The sequence below is a fragment of the Hetaerina americana genome, unplaced genomic scaffold (genome assembly GCF_022747635.1).
Source record: "Hetaerina americana unplaced genomic scaffold, ioHetAmer1.1.p SCAF_2, whole genome shotgun sequence".
Lineage (NCBI taxonomy): Eukaryota > Metazoa > Arthropoda > Insecta > Odonata > Calopterygidae > Hetaerina > Hetaerina americana.
Genome location: NW_027286763.1, coordinates 90,951,414 through 90,963,925, shown reverse-complemented (window position 1 = coordinate 90,963,925; position 12,512 = coordinate 90,951,414). Strand labels below are relative to the sequence as shown.

At 48.3% G+C, this 12,512-nt stretch overlaps 1 protein-coding gene across 1 annotated transcript in view; it reads left to right on the top strand.

Moving 5' to 3' along the window:
* Positions 1-12,512, top strand: part of LOC139688177 (uncharacterized) — a 162,908-nt gene that overhangs the window by 143,011 nt on the left and 7,385 nt on the right. Inside the window, exon 2 of the mRNA XM_071585604.1 lies at positions 10,965-11,696. Within this exon, the coding sequence (XP_071441705.1) occupies positions 10,965-11,696 (732 nt within the window). The remainder of the gene's footprint in view (positions 1-10,964; positions 11,697-12,512) is intronic.

The window sequence follows — 12,512 nt, the reverse complement described above, 5'->3', positions numbered from 1 at the left end:
AATAATTTAATCTCGTTCGATTTTCGCGTTCGTTCAGATGTAAAATATTCACTTGAAATATCCTTCTATCCCCTTATGAGACAGTTCACATTCGTACTCGTCCAGCCCTTCCCCTCGGCCGGCCTATTCCCTCTCCCGCCTCAACCCTCCTCGCCGCAGTTGAGCCTTCCTTCGCGACATCCACTCGTCCATTAGTCCAGTTGCCGTGGGAGATCCATCTCTTCGTCTTGAGGTTTTGGGGCGGGTGAAATGGAGGTGGGCGGGGGTTGAAGTGCGGGGCCGGGGAACGAAGGGGGAGGATAGGAAAGGAAAGGAGGAGGAGGCAGCGCGTGTCCGTGGGCCGGAGAGGAGCCGGTGGCTGGTGTGGGAGGCGGAGAAGGGAAGGGCGGGGTAGGAAGGATGGAAATACGGCCGAGTGGCGAAGTGCTCTTTCTCCCATAACGTAATCGACCTCTCGCCGGCCTGCCCGTCGTTCTCTCGGCGGAAGGAGATTCCCTGCGAATTGAGGTTTGGAGGCACTGAGGTAAAGAGAGGGTCTGCTCCACGAGTAGTTATATATATATATATATATATATATATATATATATATATATATATATATATATATATATCTTCCTTCCTCTATCCACCAACAACGCCTTGTGCGTGTGTGTGTGGGCTCTCTCCTCCTCCCGATCTTTCACCGTTTCCTAGGATATGGCAAAGCCTCTCTTTCTCCTCCCATCCCCCACACCTATCTCCCCTTCTCAAGCCATGCTCTTGACTCCGAGACTCACTTCTGCGTGAAACAGACGAAAGCCCGGTGGTTTATTTCCTCCGGATTCTTAATGGCGGCTAAAGCACCGAGTTACTTCATCTCCAGGGAATAGTATTGTTTACTTATACGTGAAGAATTAACTGCGATGCTCAGAGCTTAGTGTCACAACCCTCAAAGATTACCTCAGAAATCGTACATCTGATTCTCAAGTTCATTTCTCTTTCGCCGTGGGAAGATGGATATTTTCGAGGCTTCCGACTGTGCTAGTGATGTGATGTTCAATTCTAAGCTGTAATGCATTATTCTCGTGACCCTGCGGTTATAAACAATTCTGTAATTAGAGAGTTTTTTTGGGCTTTAATTAAGCGAGAGATTCAAATATTGATAAAACCCAAGTTTTAAATGGGAACGTATGATGGGAAAATTATGAAATAATTATTTGGATATCGGCTCTTCATAAGTGGCTGAGAAGAGCTGAAATGGCTTTGAGTGAGGGCACTGTGTTGATCTTTAATTTGATATTCTATTATCATTGTGGATCAAATGTTTTCGTGATTTCTGTCGTCAAGATGAACGTATATTTCACTGTCTTGATTAGAAGTCGCGCATATCGTGAAGCCCTTGGCCGTTCGCTCCCTCATTCTGCATGGCCATCACACTCGTTCTCCGAATTTTTTTCCCTTCTGTCCATTGCGTTTGGTCTTTTGTCTCACTCGCGAGTGCGCTCTCATTTCGCAAATCACTGCTCCCTTATTTGGATCCACCCTTCTCATTTCCGACCCCCTACTTCTTATATCCTCCCCATTTTTTCAACCTCCCATTTTGTTTTCTCTATTTCCACCCCTTTCGCTTCCTTACAGTCTACTGGCCATTCTTCCAAAAAGTCTATGCCCATCAAGTTTGTCATTCTCAAAAAGTTACGTACTGCATAAATTCTTATTGCCTAAATTAGAAATCGTCCAATGTTGTCTTTGCCAACGTTGTTAATAATTAATACGTAATCGCGCGGAAACTGAGTAAATTGCTGACAGGTTGCTTTGTGGTAGAGTACACCATTTACTTCCGTTTTCTTAAATCATCTATTTGTTCATGCCACATAATTGTATGTTTTATTTAATGTGAACATATCTTTTTCGCTACATCTACTGGGATTTCCTACGACCAATTAAGTTTATTTTAAAAATATTCAACATTTTACTTACCAACTGAAAACATTAGGAGCCGACGACTTTCGATGTGCAATGAATTCCATGCGTTTTGCAGTCAGATGTCACAGGTTTTCTAGTCCGAGGGAATATACGCATACAGGCTCTAAGTAGAGAGTTGACGTAGAACGCAAAATCTCTTAGCATTCCTCCTCTCAAACGTCTCTCACCACTCTTCCTTTTTGTCCTTCACCATTCAACCGTGTCCTCCCTTCCACCCTCACCCCCGCTCCAGCACCACTTTTCCAGTCATCTCCAAACCTCCCCGCGGTGCAATCACTATCACCAGCAGCAATCCGCCAACCCTAATGGCGTATTGTGCGGCACCGAGACTTTTGGGCTGCAAAGGGAGGCCGAGTTTGAAGGGTTTTTGGATGTGATGCAAGTGCGAATCGGTCATGAAGAGGGATATAGAGTCTGGGCATTAGGGCATCGGGGCCGCGCGTGGGAGGAGGAGGAGGATCGAGAGGGGACGGGCAGCGAGGCGTGCCGGGGCGAGTTGGGGTGGGTGGGTGGGCGGTTGGGTGGGGTAGGGCATTGGTTTGGAGTGTCGGGGGGCACGCGGCAGCTGGGTGTGAGTCGTCTGGTGGGTGGGGAGCTGTGACGCCATGGCCATCCAATCCCTTCTTTAGCCCCTTTTTCCCACAAACCCTGCCTCACTTCTCCTCCTCCATATACCACAATCCCTCTCCTCCCTCACGACCGTCCCCATCACCCCCTCTGACACCCTTTTAAATGCTCTCTCGATTTTTCAGTCTCCTGAAAAGGGAGGAGAAAGAAAGGGTTGATGTACGAGGCTCACCGCGTTCGAACATTTTTCGAAAAAATATTTTTTTGTCTCCCTCTATCTCTTATTTTTCTCTTCTGCGCGTTCTCTCCTGCTCTGGGGTCGGTGGACACTGACTGAATCAGTGGCTGTGAGGCCTGCTGAAGCAAACGAACGAATAGATGGTTGAAGTGGAGACTATTTCGTTCCCTTTTGTTAATACCCGCTGTGAGCATAAAAGGTATTTGTTTCGCCATAGGTAAGCGAGGTAGTCGGAGAGAGAAAATAATTAGCGTCGGGATGTTCCGTTATGATATGAGCAGAATAATGCTAGAGAATAAATCTTCATTTAATGAGGTCCTGAAGGCAATCCCATATCCACCTTTGAATGATTCCTTCTGCACTACAGCGGAGATGCGCTGCGTTCCACTTTGGCTAGAAATAATCCCTATTTTGCATCGATAGTAGCACTTGTTTTCCGCTGAATTCTTGCCCATTTTTTTACTAATCAGTGCATTGTGCTGTCTTATGTTTGCACCAGGAGCTTGTAGCCTCGGGTTTAGACCCACCCTCCGCATTTCTTTTGTGTTATCCCCATACCGTGAGGCGTTCTCGCGCGCTCAGCCCTCGTGTTCGCGTGCGTTATAGTTCAAACTCACTTAATGGTGCGTTTAAGGGGCTTGAGGGGAGTACTCGTATAGATGCCGTGAGCGGGTTTATGGGGGTGCGAAGGAGATGGATGGGGTCGGGGAGAGAGAATAGAGAGGATAGAAAGTGAGGAGGGTTGGCGTGAGAGAGGAGACGTATTTGGGGGGTGGGCGAGAGAGCCAGAAATTTAGTCTCCCTTCGCCATTCAGGAGGGTGGGGGGACGAAGGTAGGAAGACTATGGTGGGGGTTAGAGGGAGTGGGTGAGGGGGTTGGGTGAGGGGATGTGAAAGAGGGTCGCATCGTCGTTATTTAATGGGTAGGAGCCGATGGCGGTCTCACATATGAGTTTTTTTTGTGAAAATGGAAAGGGTGGAGGGAGGGAGGGAGGCTGGTCGGTTGGTGATGATGAAGTCTTTGATTGTGAAGGAGCCAGTTACAATTGGGTTAGCGACGGCGGAGGTATCACTTACGGGAGGGAAAAAAATAGATGAGGGGGGAGGGAATATGCGGAGAGGTGGCAGAAAAGAAATGCATCGACGAAAGGTGGAGTGGGTACACTCTCGCGTTCAGTGGTTGTCCTGTCTGTCGGGCAAAAACTCCTATTACGTCCTTGTGCGTTTTGCGTGAGCTCCCGAGCGGCTCTCTGGCCCTGAAAGCAAGATCGCTCTGATTTTTGTGTACGATCCGTCTGTACATGTCCAGATTTTCAAATAATGGTGCTGTTTCCATTTTGGAGGCAATCTCGTAATTCAATTTTCATGCTTGAAGTTGACTAATTTTATGAATTATGTATATCGAACGTCTTACTAATATTACTTAGAATTTAATGTTTGGAAGTACATGATGGGTTCAGATTATTTTAACTCTTTAAAATAACGACCTGGCTAACGTTAAACTTAGTTTGAACGATCCAAGACGTCAAAAAAAACCATGCATTAGTAATTTTACAGAGAATCTTTGGCAATTACCCTTTCGTCGTTCCGAGGCCTTGATATATACGGATATAACATGATCGTATAATTTTTCTTTAAAAAAACAGTAAACAGTTGTAATTATAGTCGATCCTAAAACATCGATGAAGGAGCTAATTTGTTAGCATTAGATTATTTAGAGTTACTGATATAGCATTATTTGTTTCAGTCTTTAAAATAAAACACTGCTATTAACGGCTCGGACGTAAACTTATTTAGCCATAGCATCGGTAGCGATAGTCACTTCTCGAATCAGAAAAATATCATATCGATGAAAGACGCGGCTAGAAAAATTGACTGTAAAGCTTCCCAACATATCCTTTGTTATCATGCTTTTTCCACCGTGGCCTCTCTTAAAAGAAGTTAAGTCTCCACAGAGTTTAAAAATCGGTTTAAAACGGGATGAAAATTTTTTGGCTCATCCTCTGCATTCTCGTTAAGCTCGGACGCCGACTGGGAGGCGATGATACATCAGGCCCCCCGCACTCTTCGGACCCCCGGTCCGCCCCCTCAGTGTCCTCCACCACCCGCCTTCCCCCCTCCCTTCCCCGTTCTTCCCCGCCGGCGACCCCCTTCTCTCAACCGTCCTTTGTTCTCAGCCTTACCCTTACCACACCCTTCCTCCGCTTGGAGGGGAAGGCCCCTAGGATTCTTATGTGACGCAAGTGGCAGTGGACGCAATTTGCTCGGGTACAAGGGGTTGCGCACCGGCTATTTGTCCGTCCACGCCGATTTCCCCTAATGCCCTATCTCACGCTCGCACACGGGGGAGAGCAGATGGGGTTACGGCGGGGCGGACGTGGGTGGGGGAGGGAGGGAGGTGTGTAATGAATAGAGGGAGCGGGTGGGGGGAGGGGTTGGAGGCAGCGGCGCGCGGAGGGGGACGTCGGTGGTGAAAAGAGGGAGATTGAAGGACGGACGTCGGGTTTTCGATGCCCCTAACATGAATCATCTTCGACGAAGGGCTGGAGTGCTGCTGCGTGGACATCACCTCCCTCTCTATCACTCTCCTCCGACCCGCCCTCCGCCACTTCCCATTTTTTGGACATATGCTCGTATCCTGAGGGGGTGTGACTACCGACAGCAGCACTCGTGACGCAGGGGTGTGTGCAGTTTGAGAGATGCTGATAGGGCATAAACCGGCCGGTCCTTTAGTTTATGATTGGGATTTTTTTGTCTGCAGCTCACTGGGTGTCTGCTTCTTTCTTTTTCTTTTCGAGTAGGTACTTTGAACTTTGAATTTTTTAAATATTTTGATTGATCGCTGAGGTATTTTTTTCTTCACAGCGGTAAATTTATTTCCCAAAGCTGTTATAGAAATTTCAGCCATGATACGAGCATGTACATTGCCGTCGAATAATTAATATGAATAATAAAATGCAGCAATTTAAAAGGGTAAAAATCATTGACCTTGACCGGGATTTTTACCCTCAGAAATTGTGGCATTGTAATACACGTATAGTAGATGACTCCGGAATCTCCCGCATTTTCTTGGAATATTAATATTAAAATCTGGTTTAGGTGCAGAAGATCGGAGCCGGGCATGGGGTTAAGGTGGGAAACCATGTTGCTGTGATTTTGTCCGAGGGAACTTTAATAATTTGAAACGTATGATGTTCCAGTTATTTAAATAGTATCTTACACTACTACCTTGTGTATCCCTCACGTCATAGTAATTAGCAAAAAGTAACCTATAATTTCTATCAATCACAATTTTTGGTTGTATACGCTTAAATGCTGACGCAGGATAAATTGCAATCTTCAGTTCGATAGTTAGTTACGTGAATGCTGGGTTCACTGAGCTATAAACAATACCACGTATGAAATTCAAACTTAACATCTTTCCCTATGTAACTCGAGGTTTCCATTAAGTTCTAAAGTTAATGAACACAACTTGGGAGAGATGTGAAGATTCGTCCCGAGGGATCACCCGAATTCCAACCGGAGACACTTTTGCAGAAGCGGAATGATCTTCCCACTAGCTTACCATCACGCGCATAGATGAGTGAAAATTTAATCATGGCAACTGAAGAGTGGAAACTTAATCCCAGCATCAAAATCTACATTTAATTTATCATAAGTTATCTATAAGCGTATTATGCTGTAAGAGTCTGTTTAAAAATCACACGTGTTTTAATTTTCTTTAATGGTTAATGGTTTAAGTAGCATGGCTTGGGATCCGGAAATGTGTTGTGTCGATGGTGTGTTATTTTGGAGGCGTAGGTGTATGGCGGTGTGGGTTATAGGCGCTTATGGGTGGGGCTAGAGTTGTGTAGCGGGGTCCTTGGACTCCCGGTAAACTTAAAGAAGAGGGTGTTGCTGGTCAGAATCGGAATTTCCTTGTCCCGAAGGGGTGGAGAAAAGGCGGTCGGGGCAGGGGGCGGTGTCCGCCGCAGCGTGGCTCTCTAGGGATCTCGGGAATAGGAAAGAAGGACAGAAAGAGGAGGATGAGGATAAGGGATGGGGGTAGGGGGAAGGAAGGGGTCAGGCAAGGTGATGCAGGGGGGGAGGGGTAGGGCGGGAGGCAGGTACGGTGGCATGGGACACAGGACTTTGGAGACTTATTGATCTTCTTTGGTCAGGACAAAGAGAGCGGGGTGCCTCCGTCTTGTCATCCTCTGGTCCCTCTCCCCCTATTGTTCTCTGCTTTTGCTGCTTCGCCATACGGGAGTTTTCAAGAGTGGTCGAAAGGGTGGGGTGGAAGGAGGTGGGAGAGGGTGAGGACGTAGTGATGGGTCAAAGGGCGGCAGGAGGAGAGTGCTCCCGGGAAGGGGAAAAATGTGGTGTAATCTGGATCTTGGAAAGGGAGTGGCGATGTCGGAGAGTGGGTTATATCCGTGCGTGCGTTGGCGTATGTGGTTAAAAAGTCGACGCGGAGGGAAGGCGTAGTCGAAGTGGATAGCAAGTGCGGGAAAGGCGCTCCTGTACGAAACTTAGGGGAGATGATGGCTTGAATCACACGAGTGAAATAAGTGGCAATGTTTGCAATTTAAAATGATGAGTGTTAAGGAAATTCAGATTTTTTAAAAATTCCCCATTTTCAAGTGTTCCCTCTTTCAAGGGCGTATTCCCTTTACGACTACATGCCGAATTTTAGTGACAATGACTACATACGTACTTCCACTTCCACGATTGATTTCAACTCTTTTAAGTGTATAAAATCTAAAGTAGAGAAAATTCTTTATCAAGAATCAGTTTTTTCATAACAAGTAGCATTACTTGAATTGAAATTAATAAATTGAAAATCATAAATGAGAGAAATACTGATGGTCAATTTAATGCAATACATTATCCTTTTTTAAGGTACGTTTGGTATTCCCATGGTCTAATTATTGAGTGTTCATATTAGGCAGTTGAAATGATTTAAATCTGGATGATTTGCATTCCAAAGACATCCATCATAAAGATCCATATGTCATGGGAGGGACAATAGGTTCATGGGAGAAAACAATATGTTTAAGAAAAGGCAAAATATTATTACGATATTTCAAGGGGAAACTATGAGGAGCATAGACCTGAACTCGGTCACCATGAGGGGTGAGCAGACTTCATGTGTTCTCCCTGCTCTCATTTCCCTTCCTCACCCAGTCCATTTATACAAGTAATAATCTGACCACGCACGCCTCATCCCTCATCTGCTCTGTGGTTGGGCGCAGTGTTCTCCTCTGCAACTGTGGCGACGAACAAATGGAAAGGGAGCGTGCGAGGGAGAGGTCAGCGAATGTCCATCCCTGCCCTTCCCATCTCCAACCGCAGCCCACACCCAATCCAGTTGGTCCCTCGGCCACCCCCACACACATATGCCACACCCATCCACTCCTCGCCACCGCTGTCCCCTCCCCGTCACTACGCACCACATTCGGACTGACCAGAGAGACTGACCAATGGCTGGACCCTAAAAGGCATATAACACACGCCCCGAGAGCCGAGCTGCCCACTCGTCCCCCCTTCCTCCCGACCCCTCCCCACTTCTCCTTTCCCCTCCCTCCTTTCCCCACACCCTCCACGGCTTCCGACTACCTCCCGCACGCCACTTCCCGCCGCCGCTGACCCTTCGACCACTCCCCGGAATAGCCCCGCACACTCGCCCACCCTCCCAAGGATTCCGACCACCCCCGCACACACCCCGGACTCCTCCTCGCTGCCCAGGGCACGTCCTGCGCATGCCTCGTGTCATTCTCCACTCTTATTTCTCCCCACGTCCCTTCCCTTTCGCTCGAAACCCCAACTCCTCCCTCCGTCACTCTCTCCCCTCCTCCCACACCACTCCCCTCGCCCGACGTGTTTTTTCTCTCCTTTTCCACCTCCATTCTTCGTATCTAGAGCAGGCGGCCTTCTTATATTCTCCCACTCCTCCCCGCAGCCCTTTCTCCGTCTCTTCCCGGGCCCCTTCCCATTGCGTTGCGAAGCCGCGGGAATTACTTGCCGCGCGGGGGAGGTGTGTGGCGGAGGGGAGATTCGGGGGTGGGTGGAGGTAAATGCCATTTCCACCGCCGCCGACGCGAGTGGTGTTGCGAAATTTTTAACGTCGGATCGGCCTCTTGGGGCGACTCCCTTTACCTTTTCGCCGCAGTTTGCCGTTTCTTTTGTTCCCCCCCCTCTTGCGGGCGTGCCTAAAGACGGCGGAGGTGCTCCGCAGTAATAAAAACCTCCCGACCTTTTGGACCTCAAACTTTACAATTGTCCTGTGTCCCTGGTCTTAGCCTTTTCAATTCGTGACTCTTTGTTTTCGTTTTATGCATGACGTAATTAAGGTTTCGCATGCCACGTATCCTCACGACTTGCCGAAGTCGTGCTTATTCGCGATCCAATTCTTTATTCCTTTACAGTGAAAATTGAGCGTATTCGTCCCTAAAGGATACAAACCTAACGGCTTCAGTCTGTATTATTTTTAAATTTTATTTACACTCCCATTCCATTTCTCTTTCGCCAGTTAATCTCTCACATACTTTGAGTGCGGAATTTGGAATGGAGGAACCTCGTGCTTCCTTTTCTCCTTCTGAGATATTTCAGTTTTGCAGTTGAATACTGCGTTTAAGTGTTATATTTGTGGAGAGACCCCAGAAATGCGCCTGGAAAGTTTTCTTTCTCGGAGTAGGAAGCGGGTAGAAAAAAATTAAATTCCTTGGAAAGGGTCAAAAAGCAATGGACGACGCCTTACTCCAGTGGAATGAGAAAACGCTGGAAAAGGACGGTCCGGGTGGGGCAAGGACGGGGTATACGAGACGAAAGGGTCTCTGTGAGGCGCTCCTCAGGAATGGGTGGGAGAGGGGCAACCAGGGTCCTCAGGGGAAGAGAAGGAGGCCTCCTGCTGGAAACAGCGGAAATAGCCGCATCCTCTATTTCTTTCTCTTTCCCTCTCGGCTCCTTTTTTCTTCCCCTCCCCCGCACTCCCTTCTTATTTTTCCCGGGGAAAAAGGGGTTTTTGCCGAGTCGGGAGAAGGGGGTGGAATGGGGGCGTAAGGGTTCCTTCTCTCTGTCTCTCTCCCAAAAGTCCTCCCCCCGCCCCTCCGGCATCAGCTGCCGCCCCCTGTGCGATCAATGCCCGTGGGGGTACCCTTTCCGTCCCCTGCCCCACCTACTCCGCCACCCTCTTCCCCTCCTCCTCCCCTCCCAACCGGCCCCACCCACTTTCTTGGGGTTGTCGTGGAAACCTCGGGGCAGTTGCGGCCGCCTCACTACCCCTACCTCCATCCCGGAAGCCTACACCCCCTCCCCGCCCCCCCTTTGCCCCACCTGCCTCCAGTCCCCTCGGAGGAGGCGGAGAGAGCGAGGGCTAGGGAGAAAGAGCATCTCCCCCAAAGCCTCTCACCCCTTCTCCCCACGGGACCTCCCGCTGACCCCTACCCCACTCGTCTATTCTTCCCACAATCTCTCCTCCTCCTTTCAGAAACCTTCCCCCATCTCCCTCACGGGTAAACCCACCCCCCCTCCTCCATTCTTGCTTCTCCCGTGGTTATCCCTCCCTCCGGGCAATACACATTCATGTTATCTCCTTGTTAGTTAGTGGCGCGTTTTATTTCGCGCGAGCACTTTGCACTTCTGTGCACATTCGTTACCATATTCCCTTCCTCCTCCCTTAGCTTGACCGAGGCTTGCGGTTTGCAAGTGCGAGTGGAAAATTTCATTCCTTACTCCGCATCTTCTTAGGTTTCCCTTATTTGTGCACAATGTAATCCCAGTTGTATGCAGTGAACAGAATAAAATTCTTGCCATTGTTGATGTGCGCTAATATTTATGATTATTCCAAGGAGCGCAGCGAATAATTAATATCTTCCTGAAGTACAAACGACAGGTTTATAAAAATTTTATTTTACAAAATTTATAACCTTCCAGGTTTATGAAATGCAGCTACTTGTACATTCGACCAATTTTTCTCGATTCCTGTTCACTAAGAAACGAATATGCACAATTATCACCATGGCTTCAAATCATACGGTGTATTTAAACATTAACATTGTGGTGAACCTTCATGAAATGTAAATATGCTATAATGCTTACTCGAGGTTCATTTCCTATCTATTGCGGCGTATCGATCATTAAACCAACTAATATTGTATAGCTATATCGAATTTTTACATAGAAAATTAATCTGAATCATATTTTCCTTTTTTAGCGGAGGCGGAAGTGTCCTCCCAGGACATCCTTACGTGTGGCGTATGTCAGAAGCCCTTCGCACTCTCCGACATAGTTAAGTTCATCCAGCACAAAGTGCTGGCATGCAACAAAGAGAACTACGACTCCCATGCGAACCACTTGCACAACAACCACCACCGAAGGCGGAGGGATGACGATGAAGAGGGCGACAGCGACGATGGCTCCGCCCCGCAAGCTCTCCTTGTTAATTCCCGGCGCCCAAGCATCTCGGCGCCCATCAACGCCAAGAAGTCAGTCTCCGGCAACTCCGCTGCCTCCTCTTCCTCTCCGTCGGCGGCAGAGGAGAGGCTCGGAGTCGGCTCGGAGGCCGGAGAGGGCATGGGGGCCGACGGCGGCGATGGCCCCGCAAGATCCCCGAGCACCCCTCCTCCAGCCTCGCTAACCCCCGGTGGGAGCGCGCCCCCTGCCCCGCCCCCGGGGACCCCTTCCTCCTCGAACCATCTCCACCACTCCTCGTCATCGTCTACGTCCTCGCCCCAGTCTCCGCAGCTGTCGCCGCGCCTCCTGGCCGAGGTGGCGGCGGCGGCGGCCGCGGCGGCCGCCAACGGGAGCGGTACCCCTGGCAGCAGCAGCGGGAAGCGGGAGGCGAGCGATAGCGCTGATGACGCGAGGATGACTCCGAGGATCAAGCAGGAAAGGCTCGAATCAAGGGTGGACGTCGTCGACGCGGAATCAAACACGACCAACTCTGGTGAGTGGGAAATGTTATATCTTACAGTTTATATTTGTAAAATATATTTTTTGAGCATAAGTGGAGGTGGTGGAGAATTTTTATACGAATGCCAGATCCACACAAGATATTTCTTCATAGGAAAGTAACACCGTGAAAAATGATAATTTGTTTTCCAGGATTGATTATCGTAAAGGTGCCTTTTATGTTTCTTGAATTTCCTTAGAACAGTCATTAATCACCGCCTCTATGCACCTTGCCCTCTGAATAAATTCTGCTACTAAAGTTACCAATCCGAATCAATTAGATGACCGTTTTCCGGTCATTGCAGACTAAATTATGGGTGTAAACAATCTTTAATAAGCCCATTAGGGGGACACCACTTCGATGTAGTAATAATGCTTAATGTGAGGTAGCACGCGAGTCACATGAAATCTTTTTCAGACTTGGGTCGTCGGGGCGATGAGCATCTACTACTCGTACCCTAAAATAATTTCGCAGCCACAAGGCCTACGTATTCCGTTGAAAGAGAATACTGTAATTTAGTCTCCTCAGAGCTCGCCCACAGTCTCTAATGGCGTAGCTTTTTTTAAGGCGCATTATTATCGAGATAAATCGATGGTCGCCACGGTATAATAACTTCGGGAGGAAAATTAAATTCCATTTAATCATCCTATCGCCATCCGGAATGTTTGAAGCGTGTGCGAGCAGTTCTTCAGCCGCTCCTTCAACACTCATTAGTAGTTTTTTTCGATCAAATTTTTTCATATACCCACACTCCGCCGTCATTTCTTTGGGCTCACATCTCCCCGATCATTTCCTTTGAAAACCTTAGGT